The sequence below is a fragment of the Mytilus edulis genome, chromosome 5 (genome assembly GCF_963676685.1).
Source record: "Mytilus edulis chromosome 5, xbMytEdul2.2, whole genome shotgun sequence".
Classification (NCBI taxonomy): Eukaryota; Metazoa; Mollusca; class Bivalvia; order Mytilida; family Mytilidae; genus Mytilus; species Mytilus edulis.
In genome coordinates this window covers 50463667-50482346 of record NC_092348.1, presented here as the reverse complement: position 1 = coordinate 50482346, position 18680 = coordinate 50463667, and the positions used below count along the sequence as shown (strand labels likewise).

At 31.3% G+C, this 18680-nt stretch overlaps 1 protein-coding gene across 2 annotated transcripts in view; it reads left to right on the top strand.

The window, feature by feature from the left end:
- The window catches only part of LOC139525453 (5-oxoprolinase-like), a 94638-nt gene that overhangs the window by 58885 nt on the left and 17073 nt on the right, over positions 1–18680 (top strand). For both annotated transcript variants that reach the window (XM_071320797.1, XM_071320798.1), the window contains exons 32-33: positions 10914–10996; positions 16939–17099. In XM_071320797.1, the coding sequence (XP_071176898.1) occupies positions 10914–10996; positions 16939–17099 (244 nt within the window). The remainder of the gene's footprint in view (positions 1–10913; positions 10997–16938; positions 17100–18680) is intronic.

Genomic DNA, 18680 nt, shown 5'->3' with positions numbered 1-18680 from the left:
GATTTAAATGTGTACAAGATAGTTACTGATCAGGAAAGAGTTTTTGTTATAATTGACCTTCTTTAAATCTGACTATATGTCCTTCTATTTGAAAAAAATTTGCAAAATGACAACACCATGGCAAAAGAAGAAAAAGACAAAAAGACAAAACAACAGGACATAAAACACAACATAGAAAACTAAAGACTGAGCAACCAACCCAACTAAAAACTAAAGACTGAGCAACCAACCCAACTTAAAACTAAAGACTGAGCAACCAAACCCAACTAAAAACAGACTGAGCAACCAACCCAACTAAAAACTAAAGACTGAGCAACCAACCCAACTTAAAACTAAAGACTGAGCAACCAACCCAACTTAAAAGTAAAGACTGAGCAACTAACCAAACTTAAAACTAAAGACTGAGCAACTAACCAAACTTAAAACTAAAGACTGAGCAACCAACCAAACTTAAAACTAAAGACTGAGCAACCAACCCAACTAAAAACAGACTGAGCAACCAACCAAACTTAAAACTAAAGACTGAGCAACTAACCAAACTTAAAAGTAAAGACTGAGCAACTAACCAAACTTAAAACTAAAGACTGAGCAACCAACCCAACTAAAAACTAAATATTGAGCAACCAACACTTAAAACTAAAGACTGAGCAACCAACCCAACTAAAAACAGACTGAGCAACCAACCCAACTAAAAACTAAAGACTGAGCAACCAACCCAACTTAAAACTAAAGACTGAGCAACCAACCCAACTTAAAACTAAAGACTGAGCAACTAACCAAACTTAAAACTAAAGACTGAGCAACTAACCAAACTAAAAACTAAAGACTGAGCAACCAACCAAACTAAAAACTTAAGACTGAGCAACCAACCTAACTAAAAACTAAAGACTGAGCAATCAACCCAACTTAAAACTAAAGACTGAGCAATTAACCAAACTTAAAACTAAAGACTGAGCAACTAACCAAACTTAAAACTAAAGACTGAGCAACCAACCAAACTAAAAACTTAAGACTGAGCAACCAACCCAACTAAAAACTAAAGACTGAGCAACCAACCCAACTAAAAACTAAAGAACATGGTTTTACATAAGTTGTACTCAGAAAATCGAACGTCATTGTTTTTTTCATAAGTGGTTCTCAAACCAGTGAAGAACAGTACTTTACATCAGTAGCACTCAGACAACTGAATAACATGGTTATATATTAGTGATAATAAAACTACTAAGGACATAATTTTACAATTAATGGTATTTTGCTGATTTCTGAAACTATTTTACATATGGTGTTGACCTACCACAGAACAAAATGGTTTCACAAAATTAGTACTAGAACAATGAACTAATGAACATGGTTTCATAAATGGTACTTACCACTGAAGAATATTATTCCTAGATGGTTTCTAGAAATTAATAATAGAAAGCATTGCTAATGTGTCAGATACTTTTCTATTAAAGTTGAAGAGAAATTAAATATTTTGTGAAATATTTAATATTTTTTTAATTTTCCTCAGAGTTCGGTATTTTTGTGATTTTACTTTTACTTTGAATACCCATTTGAAAATATAAGGTCCATCAATGTTTTTTGCATGTTCTTGATGTCTGTTAACAGATGAAAACTACTCTTAAGCAATCTGACTCCCACCTAAGTGTATTCAGTGTAGCTGTCAAATTTCTAAAGTAAACTAAAAGTAGGTAAGCAGGTATATAGCTTTAGCATACTGAGATGAACTACTTCTTCATTTTGGAATTTGATAAGAAAAACAGGAAAGATTGTATATGGTTTTTGGCACATTGAAGTGAAGCACTAAAACTATACAGGACATTAAGCCACTGACCTGAGCTGATTAGCTGGTGATTAATGATTGCTTATTTGTTGATCTTTTAATCAGAGACCACTGCTGTGATCTAACAGGTTAACTCTAGTCATCAGTCAAACATCAGATTGATATATCATCAAAGATCAATGTTCAGTAGTTTTTGAAAGTGACAATTATTTGATTTTTTCTATGGTGGGATGTTATCTGATTTGAAATAAAGAAAAAAAAATGAATTGAAGAGCACCATGTTCATAAATTTTTCCAAAGCGAGGGTTTCATTTTTTGTATCCTGAATATCCAATATTACCTGTTACCACCATTTGTATAAAACTTTTGAAAAGTTTAAAATGATCATTTATATTATTAAAATAGCTTTGGTGTAGTTCAAACCTTAGTTCACTTTAACATATATTCTTGAAGGATGGATATCATATTTCAGGGGTGGTCCAGCCATTTTAAAAAGGGGGGTTCCCAACACAGGATAAAGGGGGTTTTCCAACTAAATGTCCCCATTCAAATGCATTGGTTGGCCAAAAAAAGTATATGTATTATTTGAGCCATTTATATGCCCACCATTCATAGTTCATGACTTATGGAGTTCACTTTGTTAATACAGCTGTTTCTCAAAATACGCCTCTTTTGGGGAGATCTTGAATATTCATAGAAAATTAATTTTGTTTACATACTGGTTCCCAGTTATCCTCTCTGTGTTCCATCTCACAGAGACATAACTTGGAAATGTTACCAGTAAATAAACATTTGCATATTGTTTACATTCAAATCTGTGGTAACCTTTCATTCGAGGTAGGGGTAGTTAAGAAAATTAGTATTAGTTTAAACTCTGAGAAGTTCAGGGCATATAAACGTTGAAAATATGCCGCACAGCCCTATATTTTGACCTTTGAAAAAAATTGTGGTTTTATGAACTATCAATTCTAGGATAAGATTTTTTTCAAAACTTCATAGTAAAAGTGATACAGTTTTAGCCGTAAAAGGAGTTCCTATGGGAAATTGCATTGTCAATATTTACAGAAATGCAACCTTTAGCAGAATTTTCACGTTTTAACAAGCAAAATAATTCCATTAGTGCAGAAGGAACTTCTAACCAATCTAATCTACTATTTCCAACCTGGATGATATTCACAATAGCTTAATCTTGAGTTTTTTAACGTAATAGTTTTCCAATGGTGATCTCTGATTTTTTCTACTTGTGATTTTTTTATTGCTTCCTTAAAATCTTCTTTTTCTCATATTATCATCATTAATGATTAGAAAATTATTTATAGTTAAGTCACTCAGTTTATTATCATTATTATATTATAACATGTTAAAATGAATGCTTTAATATGTAATCAACAAATCATTGAGTTCAAGTAGTATGTATTCTCTGCTTAATTTTTGTTGGACATTCTTCAAAGAAATGTCAAAGTGCAATTCATCAGAATAAATACTTAATGCAGAATGACAAATGTGGTTTCTGAGAGACATTGTTTTGTAACATTACATGGAGCGTATTGTAAAAACTTGGCTATAAAAACATGCAGTACTGGCTTAACTTATAACTATGTCTTGGCAGAGTTACATAATATTGTTTAATTATAAAAGTCTGCAGAAAAAAGCCGGAACATGGATTAACTGCAATTATCAGAATAAGCAATATGACTTGTATTTGAATTCATAAAACCTATTTTCTGTGGAATGTCAATTTATATTATCGTTCATATGTGCTATAACGCCTCAATACAAAATACAACCTCCTTTAAAAATCATTGCATTAACAAAGTAGACAATCCTTTTTTTTTTTTATTTCATAACAAAATTATTTCAGCCTGGTATTTTTTTAATGTTATTTATATAGGTGTTATACATTATTTATATTTCATTGCATTATTATATGATGGTGAGTCAATTATAATATATGCTGGTATATTTGTTGATCTCTTTATGTAGTAGCATAAGCTGTAAGTCTTTCAGATACTTGATGTTCTTAGTAATTGGTATATCATACTTCCAATCTAGACGTGGGGGACTATCCTACCATCAGGCGCGTAGCTGCCTATACGCTAACACGCAGTTGCGTGCACATCGATTTGGCAAGCAAAAAAAAAAATGGCAAAATAAAAATTTATAGATTGAATGTTAAAGGAAACACCTATGTTGTCACTTTTTTAATTGATGAAATACCATTAAATAACGGCATTTGGTTTCAATAAAAGTTTCATTGGAGATTATGACAAAATCGGACAGTAACTTGTATCTTTTACTAGATTTGAATTTGTAATACTCAGTCTAAGACATGTAGTTTTTGGAGCACATATTACAGTGCACAGTTCATCAGTTTGGAATGAGATGTACCAATCGGCATTAGAATTGTCAGAACCCCTCGATATTGTTGAAAATATGCCGAGGAGATGTGGTCGACAGACTACCAGAGCCAATCACCCTGCAAACACGCTAAAACAGTATTGGAAAGTCTCATTATTTTTTGCGTTCATAGACCATATGATATGATAAGGGAACTGGAGAGTGGAGTCGCGTCTAGTATTATCAGAAAATCGCTTCTTTACGCTGTATATGCTCCATCGTGTTGTAAGAAATATAACAAACGAACAAATCTCAACATTATCTGAGACATACGAAACTGACCTGGCATATGATTTTGACGAATTCAATTGGGAGGTCGCTCGATGCCGAACACGTACGCTGGTTTATAACATCTTGCGAGTGCTACCATTGAGATCTATCAGTGTACTACGTATGTTGAAAACAAATGTACGATCAACAATGAACGACAGTTACTAGCATTACTGCATATTCATCGGGATTTCAGTGTGAATATTGACAATTAAAGTAATACAGAAGTTTGTTTCTGCCTAGACCTGAAGAGCAGATTTGGACAATTTTGAGTAAATTCTGTATCACAAATATGTGTTGTTTATGTATTACTCTATTCAGAAGATTTATTAATAGTTTTACATTCATATTTTTTTTATAAGTCCTATCTACATATAGCTCCTCTTTCAACTGTCCTATGACTGAAAACCGAAAAAAAACATTTTTCTGCTTAAAAGGGTCCCAAAAATTTTTCGCCTCACTCCCCTCGGCAGTAGTTGCTTCCACAACTTTCTTTCTAGCTACGCCCCTGACATCACCTTGTCAGTATCTTTGTTCGTCCAAAAAATAATTTTGTCACACTTTGTCCAAAAGTAATCAACAGAATATCCTGGTTCCCGGTACTACGTTTCAGGTATTAGCTATTAGGGAGCTACCATTTGATTTTTATGGGGGGGCTAGGATGAAATTTGAAAAAAATAGGCAGGACAGGAGTTTTGAGTAAAAAAAAGGCAGGATGAGACACTTTGCAAAAAAAAAAAGGCAGGATGACAATTTAGGTAAAAAAGTCAGGATAAACTAATAAAAAAAAAAAGGCAGGACCGAATAGAATGAAAAATAAAAAGGCAGGACAGAGATTACAACTAAATAAAAATGCAGGACAAAATTTTTCATCCTAGCCCCCCCATAAAAATCAAATGGTAGCTCCCTTAGCATACTCTCTCGCGATATATTGGTATATGTGTAACATACTGAATATTGCAATTGGGAACCAGTCTATCAACAGAATAACTTCATATTTAGTCAGCAGCTTGACAGATTTGACTGTTATTGTAATATGTGAACATTTTTTGGATCTGTCATTTTGGATTCGCCAGTTTCCTTCTCTTTTTTTTCCAATACTTTGAATTTTTTAATTTGTTGAATTAACTAAATATTTTTTGTCACATTTTTCTCAGGACAGTATGAATTCATACTTATTCAGCATCTCCATAGTGATGATTTGTAACATGTGTTTCAGCTTTTAGGATCTATAAGATGCTCTCAATGGGTATATTATTGTTTTATTTGGTTGGATAAGCCTTTGAAGGATCGCCAGTCAAGGATATACTTTTAAACATATCAAACAAATGAGGTCTGCCCTGCATTTGTTGTCTCGCCTCAAAAATTATGGTGTAAGCCTCATCGATAACTTTTTTGAAATTTTGGTAATGTTGTTTTAAGGGTAACGGTAAATGGTAAGTCAATGATATTTGGTAAGCAGTTTTATAAACATTGCTTCATCTCTTTTCTATGATGATTATTTGGCCTGCCCCTGTGTTATGGTCTATTGACTTCAAATCTTTTGCTGAGATTTTAAAGTTTCTAATTTGGTCAGTTTAAGGGGAACCATTACTTGTAAGTCAATGATATTTTGTACTGATTTGCTGTTGTAATAACATTTGCACATCTCATTTCCATGAAGATTATGTGGCTTTGCCCGCTTATTTATAGTCCATTGACATTGAAATTTTTGAATAGTTTACATGTTTAAGTCAGTAAAAGGGGACTTACTTATGATAAGTTGATATTTGGTATTCAGTAGTAGAGGAATTATCTCATATCTCATTTCCAGAGATAGTTTTGCCCTGTAACTTCAGTTCAGTTAATTTTTCTATTTCAATGATGCAAGACTAAATGGTATATCTTTTATGTTTGCCATTGCCATAATTTCAACATTTTCATTATATGCTGGTGGCCTATGTCTTGAATAACTGTCAAATTTAAAAGGTAATATTGATTTCTATCTGTATTTATAACCTTATGCAAAAGGCTATTTATATCATTAGACCATAAAACATAATTACCATGTACTAATATTATATCCACAGTCTCCTCTTTTCCTCCTTAACACCAGAATTTACTGAAACTTTCTTAGACTTAGCATTTTGAACCCACCAAATTAAATGTTTATATCAGGTGATCTGGAAGGGTAAGCAGATTCTGCTCTGCATGTGAAACCCATACTGTTACTCCTATAGAAATAAATTTGCTACTGGACATAAAAAAATAAAATCCATCATACATGTATATATTTATAAATGATACATGTAACAAATCCTGTCCAAAAAAAAAAATATGAAGAATGCTACAAATATGACAAAGTAAATAAAAATTATTTGAAATCATGTTTTTGAATTTTAGATGCATGTTGCAAAAAATAATAACTAATTTCCTCTGCAAAAAATGGAATCAATTAAATAAGCATGTGTCTCAGCATGTGTATCTAAAGTTTCATTTTAATGAGTTTTCCAAGATGAATAAAAGTCTATGTTCAAATCTTTTGCTGAGATTTTAAAGTTTCTAATTTGGTCAGTTTAAGGGGAATCATTACTTGTAAGTCAATGATATTTTGTACTGATTTGCTGTTGTAATAACATTTGCACATCTCATTTCCATGAAGATTATGTGGCTTTGCCCGCTTATTTATAGTCCATTGACATTGAAATTTTTGAATAGTTTACATGTTTAAGTCAGTAAAAGGGGACTTACTTATGATAAGTTGATATTTGGTATTCAGTAGTAGAGGAATTATCTCATATCTCATTTCCAGAGATAGTTTTGCCCTGTAACTTCAGTTCAGTTAATTTTTCTATTTCAATGATGCAAGACTAAATGGTATATCTTTTATGTTTGCCATTGCCATAATTTCAACATTTTCATTATATGCTGGTGGCCTATGTCTTGAATAACTGTCAAATTTAAAAGGTAATATTGATTTCTATCTGTATTTATAACCTTATGCAAAAGGCTATTTATATCATTAGACCATAAAACATAATTACCATGTACTAATATTATATCCACAGTCTCCTCTTTTCCTCCTTAACACCAGAATTTACTGAAACTTTCTTAGACTTAGCATTTTGAACCCACCAAATTAAATGTTTATATCAGGTGATCTGGAAGGGTAAGCAGATTCTGCTCTGCATGTGAAACCCATACTGTTACTCCTATAGAAATAAATTTGCTACTGGACATAAAAAAATAAAATCCATCATACATGTATATATTTATAAATGATACATGTAACAAATCCTGTCCAAAAAAAAAATATGAAGAATGCTACAAATATGACAAAGTAAATAAAAATTATTTGAAATCATGTTTTTGAATTTTAGATGCATGTTGCAAAAAATAATAACTAATTTCCTCTGCAAAAAATGGAATCAATTAAATAAGCATGTGTCTCAGCATGTGTATCTAAAGTTTTATTTTAATGAGTTTTCCAAGATGAATAAAAGTCTATGTTCAGTTGACCATTGATTGCATGAAGCAGATGTTTCAAATATGCATTATGCCTACTAAGCTGTTTTATTATCCAATAGTATTTAGGTCATGGTAACAATAAAAGTACATTTGAATCAGCTATATCAAAAGACAAAAATGTTTTTACTTGTAGCAGTACTGGTATCATTACATCTACAAGTTCTGGGTACCAGTTAATCCTGTTATAGTCTATATTATCATTACATCAACATCAGAAGGAACTGGTTAATCCTCATGTTCTGTCTAACAGATCTAACAGATCACATGGATGGATGGTCTCCATTTAGTCTGCAAAAATGTATCTCCTAATATGGAGCCAGATCTCCATTTTTAATGGAACTGACTCTTAATTAATGCATATTTTACTTGTGTTTCCATTTATTTGTTTGGAAAAGGATAGATTTTCATAAATTCTCATTATAGTTTTAATGTGATAAATCCTGATATTCAAAACTTCTTCAGTTGTCAATGGGTTACCTCAGCTTCTAAAAGAGGGACGAAAGATACCAAAGGGACAGTCAAACTCATAAATCTAAAACAAACTGACAACGCCATGGCTAAAAATGAAAAAGACAAACAAACAACAGCACACACGACACAACATAGAAAACTAAAGAATAAACAACACGAACCCCACCAAAAAACTAGGGGTGATCTCAGGTGCTCCGGAAGGGTAAGCAGATCCTGCTCCACACATTGTACTAAGGATTTGGAAATTTAAATGTGAAAAATATTTCTCAAAACAATAATAATTTGTTTTCTATGATTTTTTCTCGGATTTCTCAAACCAACTGCAGTGTATGAAGTTTTTAATTTTACCCATGTTAATGAAAGTGTATCTTACTAATAATTTTACATGCACAGGTCATTCAGTGCAATAAGATGAACAGTTGCTCAATGAGACATCTCAGGCCCACATTTTATTTTGCTAATTTTCTGGCAAAAGCCCAGTACACAAAAAATTAAAGTTGTTTTAGAATCTTTAAAGTATAAGATTGAGTCATATATATGCATCGTGTGAATTCTTTTAAAATTGATATGAAATTCAAAATAATTAAGAATTTGTTATGCACAATAATAAATTGAATTTTGATAATGTGTTTACTCTAGTTGTAAGGCAATACCTAGATTGAAGAGATTTGCCAATGAACTATTAATTTGTCTTATTTAAATTTCCTATTAAACAAAGACAAAAAGTTTGGTCCAATCTTATTTACTTCATTGAAAAAATCAAATGTTAAAATAATTTATTAATACCTACTGATAAAATGACATAAAATAAATTAGAAGTTCAGGTGTAAGTAAAATAAATCATGTAGGTGTAAACATATTTGTTGATAATTGTTGTGATATTGCATGTTATCTTGTGACATGTAACCATTTCATTCCAAAGGTGCAGATAATACATTGAAAATGTGCACCTACATTTAGTTTTATGCTTTATTTGCAGCTGTTATCAAGTATTTTGACAGTAATATGGTTATAGAATTGTAACAGATAGATTAGCTTTATAACTTACAACATAGTTTGTCAGATTCCTAAAAAGATATGAATTATCTCCCTTTTCTGATTGTCTTTTCTGACATTTTTAATTCAAATTTACTACAAAATGTTTATGAAGAACAAAACGGAACAAGATTTTAGGAAATGAATAAGATTTTGCCCTGCCATGACAGAAAATCCATAAATTGGTTTGAATATCTCTTAAGATCAGTGTGAATAGGTATGTACTTTAAGGTCAATATAAAAATAAGAAGATGTGGTTTAATTGCCAATAAGACACCTTTTCACCAGAGATTATATGTGCCAGAAGTTAAGAACTTGACCACTGTACAGCCTTCACCAATGTGCTTAATCCATACTGCATAGTCAGCTATAAAAGGTCTTATAATGACAAATGAAAAACAATTCAAAAGAGAAAAATGCCTGATTTTCGTGTTGCTTGGTCTTTAGTTTTCTATGTTGTGTCTTGTGTAGTATTAATTCTTTGTCTTTTTCATTTTTAGCCATGGTGTTATCAGTTTATTTTCAATCTATGAGTTTGACTGTCCCTTCGGTATCTTTCGTCCCTCTTTTATCCATGAAAGAACTTAGTAAAAGATTTTAGTAATTGTGGTAACGAAATCCTTAATCATTTACCAGCAATACATAGATTATGTTTAATGAAATCAAAAACATCATTAAACACTTTAGACAAGAGCATAGCTAACAAATTTGGATATATAAACACCATAAGATGCAGCCAAAGAGACATCACTGTCCAGGAAGGGAAAATTAACCATATGGAACAAAAAAGCATCCCTTTTGTCATAACTTTTTGTGTAGGGTTTCAAATTTAAAAATGAAATTTCAAAATATAGGAAATGACAGTTATTACTGTTAATATTTGATTTGTTTTAATTATGTTACTTTGAATAAATTTTGGCAGCATATTAAGAGAATACTTGAATATTTAATGAAAAATGCATAAAACCTATTGATATATCAGAATTAGGTTTCCCAGATTTTAGGTATTTTTTGCAGGATCATAGTACAGATCATCTATTTCTCCATCTGTTTCTCCACACATCCATTCGTAATACACTTATATCCAGATCTAACATAAAGTAGGTTAGTAGGGATGTTTGACATCATGAATAATAGGGAGTGGGGGGGGGGGGGATTTGCGACAGGAAGTTTTTTTACTACAGTTATTCTGTGTCCGAAACATATTATGTATCAAATATTTATTACAATCCAAATTCAGACCTGTATCAAGTGCTAATATTGTATCCATTTTCGTCCCAACTCTTCAGGGTTGGACCTCTGTAGTCATATATAATTTATTATATGACATAATTTATATATAAAAGTGACTCTTGTAAAACAATTGATGTGGCTTTGAAAATACAGTTTGTTTGGTTTTCTAACTATTATGTTCTTTTCTTGAATTCTTAGATATCTTTGATTATTATAGGGTCCTACATGGAATGGAAGAGCAGGTGTGCATACACATATGACCAACACTAGAATTACAGACCCAGAAATACTGGAAAGAAGGTAAGAAAAGTAATTGTATTCATGCTGTGTTGTTAAATAAAAACTTTATAAGAGATATGTATCCCATGGAATATTTACAGATAAGTTGACATGTATCTTGAATTCATACCATAAATGTACTTAGAAAACTTCAGTTTTTAACCTCAGAAGATGATTGTATCAGGAAAAAGGTAAACACATTGTCACTTTTTTTTATCCTCTAATGGCCATGTGAGGTACAATACCGTATTGCCATCACCTATTTGTGGTTATAAACTTTTTTTTTAATTCTATGAAACCAATGTACCAGTAGTATCAACCAAACTTTTTTTTTACAACATCTGTTTAGCTGTTATAATTCATATTGTAAAAGCAAGAAACTATAAACAGCAAAACTGATCTGCAATACACTTCTTGGTTTATAAATATCCTTTTTTTCTAAATTTTGCTTAGGAATATCTATATTTTTTGGGGAAAAAAATCTGTTGACATCTGTACAGAAACATAATGATACAGAAAATGTGACCCAGCAATAATCCTCAGTGTTTGATACTTGATTGATTACTTCATAGCATACTTATACAATACAAAGCCTCTTTCATTAATGGCCGAAAAATGTGTTAACCAATAAGTTTAATCCTATAGATAGGAACTATAAGTAGGGATAACATTCCCATTATATATCAATATAGTACTGTTCAGCATTATTTTATGTAACAACACTTTCAGTATCAATTAAATGTCTATTTATTCAAGACTCTATTCTTAAATGAACAGATTAAACAATACTGATTATGTAATAATTATTATGTTTTGATGCTTTTTGCAAAATCTGTTGAAGCAGCTATGAAATAATGTTTATTTGAATTTCAAGGAGTTATCTCCCATTACTAAGATGTAATTTTTGTTGAGCCTGCGACTTTTGTCGCAGAAAGCTCGATATAGGGATAGTGATCCGGCGGCAGCAGCGGCGTTAGCTAACTTCTTAAAAGCTTTATATTTTAGAGGGTGGAAGACTTGGATGCTTCATACTTTGTATATAGATGCCTCATGTTACGAAGTTTCCGTCAGTCACATGTCCAATGTCCTTGACCTCATTTTCATGGTTCATTGACTACTTGGAAAAAAAAAAAAGATTTTTTGTAATGTTAAACTCTCTCTTATTATAAGTAATAGGGTAACTATATTTGGTATGTGTGTACCTTGCAAGGTCCTCATGCCCGCCAGACAGTTTTCACTTGACCTCGACCTCATTTCATGGATCAGTGAACAAGGTTAAGTTTTGGGGGTCAAGTCCATATCTCAGATACTATAAGCAATAGGTCTTGTATATTCAGTGTATGGATGGACTGTAAGGTGTACATGTCCAACTGGCAGGTGTCATCTGACCTTGACCTCATTTTCATGGTTCAGTAGTTATACTTAAGTTTTTGTGTTTTGGTCTGTTTTTCTTATACTGTATGCAATAGGTCTACTATATTTGGTGTATGGAATGATTGTAAGGTGTACATGTCCAACTGGCAGGTGTTATCTGACCTTGACCTCATTTTTATGGTTCAGTGGTTATAGTTAGGTTTTTTGTGTTTTGGTTTGTTTTTCTTATACTGTATGCAATAGGTCTACTATATTTGGTGTATGGAATGATTGTAAGGTGTAAATGTCTAGCTGGCAGGTGTCACCTGACCTTGACCTCATTTTCATGGTTCAGTGGTCAAAGTTAAGTTTTTGAGTTTTGGTGGGTTTTTTTAATACTATATGGTCAACTAATTATTTGGTGTATGGAAATATTGTATGATCTATATGTCAGTCGCGCAGGTTTTATTTGACCTTGACCTCATTTTCACGGTTCATTGGTCACTGTTTAGTTTTCTTGGTCAATGTTAAGTTTAGCTGACAGTTGTAATAAAGCTTTATATTTAGGACTATCAACATAATATCAATGATTAGTAAAGAAGGCGAGACATTTCAGTGTGTGCACTAATGATCATAGAATATCTCTGATAGTCGTTTTAACTGTACAAAATAGAACAATACTTATAATTCAGATGTAGTAAAAATGTCAGTTTCCAAAATAAATGCTCCAGTGATTAGATAATTCTCTGTTGATAACTTTCAACCATAATTGTATTTCAGTATCAATGTTAAACCCGATAAAAAACCTCCAAGTGATTGATCTGTATTACTTGTGTAAATGTGGCCATTCTAGAGCAATTTAGTTATTCCCATTATTATCAGACATAATGTTCTGATATTCAAACATTAAATGAAACATACCTATATGGTATGAAACATACCTATATGGTATGAAACATACCTATATGGTATTAAATACCACTTTACCCAAATCAAAAATATATATCACTCAATAAATGAATACAGACCCCATTATATATCTTAACTGAAAATCAATTTATATTTAAACACATTATCAGGTATTTAGTTTTCACAATCTTCCAAAAAAAGATTTCATACAAAAAATTAATCTTAAAGCTCTTTCATAACAGTTTTTAGTTTTAAGTTTGCATTAACTTCGTTTATGAACAAAATAGATCCAGCAAAATTTGTCATTGTACAAAGAGTAAAGGCTAAAGGTATGAAGTTAGTAAACATCAAGTGATAATGTATAAGACTACATGGTGGTAAAGGAAGGATCATGTGTACATGAGAAAATAAGAATACAAAAGCATTTACTCATTAACAAAATGAGGAAAATAATGGAAAATATCTTTTAAATGAGATTGGCAGTGGTACTGAACAACAGACTTCAAAAATTTGAATCATTTTAGAAATGAATAACCTAGTTAAATATTTAAAATCAGCTGCTATTAAAAGACTGATTCAAATTTTACAAAAGTGACAGAATGTCCATCAGGTTGTTTTTCAGTCTGGTTATTCAGTTTTCATTCCATATAACTGCTTTGATTAAAAAATGCAATTCTGTTAGCATGAATTTGAAATTTTTCACTGCTTTAGCATAAATAAGTTATGACTTGTTATGAGGTGCTCTTTCTGAAATAAGATTGACTATCATCAAACATCCAAGAATTAATAATATTTTTCAGTGAAGCAACCTATGAATGAATTTATGGTTCTAGCTGAATTGTTTTTGGTCTAGTGACTTGATGAAAAATGAAAACAAATAGTTTATATTTTAATTTAAATAACGTAGTTTGTGCTTAATTAAAAAAATATAATAATTTAAAGCTATTAAATAACTAGTCAAATAATTTTCAGAAAAAGTCTGTATTCAATCTGAAAGTTACCAATCTAAAGATACTTTTCTACTTCTGTGCATGTGATATAACATCAATCTATTTGATCTGGCTTTGGTTAGGAGAACTCTATTCATCAATTACTACTTTTTATCTGGGTATTTTTTGTTTTAAATTGTAATGTGTCCATTATAAAACATAATGTAAAATAAAGTGATTTGTTACATTTTTCTCTTCATGCTGAAAATGTTGATTATCAGTATTCTTATCTTTTCAAGTCTATAAAAATGTTATCAGATCCTTTAATAATTCCAGAATAATAAACACAGCATACATAATTCATGATAAATTTCAAATATATTGATTTAATTTTGACATATTTGCTTGTGATGTCAAGATGTTTGCTTAAAATATAAACTGATGTTGAATGAGTTTGATCATTTTAAAGGAGGGCACAAGCTTCCTGTAGAGTGAATATCTTACTAGGAAAACTCCCAGAATAGTTATTTATTTTTGGAACTATTTCTGTGCATTCTATTGCAGTCTTTATTTCTTTTTGCACTTAATTTGCTAGTGTATACACAAATTAAAGAAGAAAAGTATTTTCTAAGAGAATGCCTTTTGAAATCTACTATCATCTTCTTTTCTTCTGATTTTATACTATTTTAAACTAAAAAAATTCTCTTGAAAATACATATAATATTTTTTAAATGATAGCCCTCTTTAAATGATTCCCATTTGATGTTGATCTGGTAGCCATCATGGTGTCATTGTTCCCTTAGAATCCCTTCGGAAAATCACATGTTCATCTTCTTTTCACAAGGAAGCTATTAAATCAAGAGTTCCAAATGGTGAAGTTGAAATCATCCCTTCGTAAATTTTACGGACGCCATCACGAGTTGGTTGACCGTTATGGAATAACCATTTCACAAATGATATCGGATATGTTCCTCACGTCGTAACTACAATCCCCTTCCCTTTCATGAATTTGACCTACCGAATTAGACTATTTACCGGATTTGTAATCACATAAGCAACACGACGGGTGCCGCATGTGGAGCAGGATCTGCTTACCCTTCCGGAGCACCTGAGATCACCCCTAGTTTTTGGTGGGGTTCGTGTTGTTTATTCTTTAGTTTTCTATGTTGTATCATGTGTACTATTGTTTTTCTGTTTGTCTTTTTCATTTTTAGCCATGGCGTTGTCAGTTTGTTTTAGATTTATGAGTTTGACTGTCCCTTTGGTATCTTTCGTCCCTCTTTTTTTATAAGACAGCTAAGCCAATATGAAATAAACTTTGCAGGAGTGATTTATCGAAGTGGTCTACTAACTATCCTCATTTGGTTTTACTGTGTTTATTCAATAACCTTTGCGGTAGTGAATTACCTATTGCCTGACCAGTTTAAAAAATTGTCAATACAATTTGTCCATTTAAATTGTACAATAGGTATTGTGAGAGCTATTATCAACAGGTGGTCATTTAACTACCTGTAGATTTACCTGGTTTGTTTTTGACAGAGATAATTTAAATGAATGATAGCTAGCTTGCTTTCCTCATGTCCAATGTCCTGAATGGACTATTCTATTTAGGTGTGGGACATTTTACATTTAATTCACTATTTGTTTTTTCTTATGAAGATATTTATTGTAAATTTATTTATTTTGCTTACAATCACAAATGAATCATTGCTGGTAAATCCCACTTTCATAATGAAGAATAAAGCACTTAAATTTCTATTCACTAAGCCATTTGTACTTTTTTTGATATATTGAAAATAAATTTTTAACAGTAATTCCAATTGAAGTAGATCCTGAATATTAAATGAAACTTAGCATCACTACTATTCCATTTCAGGAATCGTAATATAACATGAAAATATATCCCATTAGAGAACACCAAGCCACACATAATTCATCTTGTAGAATTATTCACAATTAGATGGGCTATCCAAAAAAATCCATTTCACAAACACTTAATTCCATATCAGGAATCAGAAACTTAAAATACATCCCACATTAAAAACACCATGAAGCAAACATATATATCTACTTTTTTTATAAACTAAATTCACTGATTGAAATTTCCATCTTGACTATTTAGAGACACAAAAAGAAATGGCTTAAAATGTCCCATATCTAAATAGAATAGTCTACATGAGGAAAGCAAGCTAGCTATCAGTCATTTAAATTTTACCTTTTAGGAATAGTGAAGATTTTTTACTGGGTAGTTAAATGACCACCTGTTGATGAGCTCTCACAATACCTATTGTACAATTTAAATGGACAAATTGTGTTGACAATTTTTATACTGGTCAGGCAATAGGTATTTAAATACAACAATTGTGATTGGATACTGACAGTAATAAAAAATTCCATTGCTGCCTGAGCAATCTTTCATCCTGAGTAACCATTTTAAAACCTTTTTTTTCAAATTTTAAACTACAAGTCAAAATATGTTACAATTTTATGTTTTAAAGATTGATCAAGGAGTAAATACAAGGCAAAATAAATGATAATGTATCATATTTTGTCTCTAAGTATCTAATATTTCTCAGATGATACATTGTTGTACGATAAGTAAATGAAAGCTCTGAAAGATTCTTGATGATTTTCTGCTTCCATCGAAGAATAAGTCACAATTTGAGATCAGACATTACATCATAAAACATAATGAAAATATAGTTGAGGCTTCAGTTTTTATGTCATATGTCAAATAAAAGTGTAAAAATGTTTTATATGAATGTATTACAGATACCCTGTAATATTGAACAGATTCCATTTGAACCCTGATACTGGTGGCAGAGGTCGACATCATGGAGGTGATGGGGTCATTAGAGAATATTTATGGAGAAAGTCCTTGACCTTGTCTATTTTAACTGAGAGAAGAGTCTTTCAACCTTATGGACTGTTTGGTAGGTGCATTATAAAGGCTACATAGATATGTCAGAATGAGTTTGTTTGTGCCCCTGTTGAATGAGAAGGGCATTAAGACATTAGTGTTACCCTTGACCATCTTTATGTCCTTCGGTCCACAATGTTTTTGTTTCTGCACTCTAACCAAAGTTTTCCTCATTTCCAAATTTTATGAAACTCATACACAAACATGTTAAACTAAAGCTTTCAAAATTCATTTTTTTTTCGGTGTTTTTTTTATAACTTGGAAAATTGCAAATTTGTATGTCTCTGTACTCTTACTTTAAAATAGTTTGTTCCATGTAAATTTTATCAAAACTCATACACAATGCTAAGTACTTAAATCCCAATTACAGTTTTGATTAGGGCAGTGAGTCACTTAACATTCAAGAATTATGCCACCATATAACTTGAAAAATTGCATAACAAATTTCGTTTCCACATTTACCTTAATTTGCCAAATAAGTGTATGAAACTCATACACAATACTTAGTAAAATACTCACATTTTCTTGCTTGAACTCTAACAACAAATTTAATGTTTAACCTGCCCAAAGACTATATCAACCCCAGCTTTTGGTGTTGCTCGGTCTTAAGTTTTGTATATTGTGTTTTGTGTACTATTTTCTGTCTGTTGGTCCTCTTCTTTTTTTAGCCTTATCAGTTTATTTGTGACTTATTAGTTTGAATGTCCCTCTGACAGGTATCTTTTGCCTCTCTTTGTATGACATTACAATAGAAGTCTTTAAAAAACTAGCAGTGACAGCAAATACTCTCAAAAAGTATTTTCAATATTATAAGCAAGCTTGAGCGGGGCATTTGTGTCCTCATGCTCATTCTTCTTTTATTTTCATCTATATCATTGCAAAATTTCAAATACTATTCTTAAAATAATTTCATATTTTGACTCTTCATGATTGAGAGATTTGTGTTTGAATGTGTCAGATTTGATAGTACGATACTGTTGTCTTTAGGGTGTACTTAACTTGGGTACCAGTAATCAACCCCTCCCACAGTTTTCAATCCTGATCCCTAAAACTTCACATGCAGATCGTATGTAATTGAAGTTTTGCAACTGCTACATGTATTATTTAATTGTCTGAGGGATTCTTTATGATTTTTGCATACTTTGGAACAAAAATTTGTAAAACAGGGACGAAAGATACCAGAGGGACAGTCAAACTCATAGAAGAGAGGGTACAAATTATCAACTCCTCCTACAGTTTTCAACCATGATCCCAAAGACTTCAAGGAAAGACTTATTAAGTTTTTCTATTATACACTTTTAATGTTACAAATAGCTGTGCATCAGCACTCTTCCTGAGGTTTTTCATCTTGTTAATGTAATAAGTTTATTTCAAATCAGCATATAATATAATGCTATATAGCATCAACAACATATATAATATAGTAAGCGACATAATATAAATGAAATCAGAAAGCAAAATAATAACAAAAAAACAACCTATAAAACAAATAGTACCATATATAATCTATATATAATATATCAGTTGTGACCGTAGTTTCCAGTTTTCATTTAACAAACAACAAAGTTTTAATACCAAAGTTCTTTGACATTCT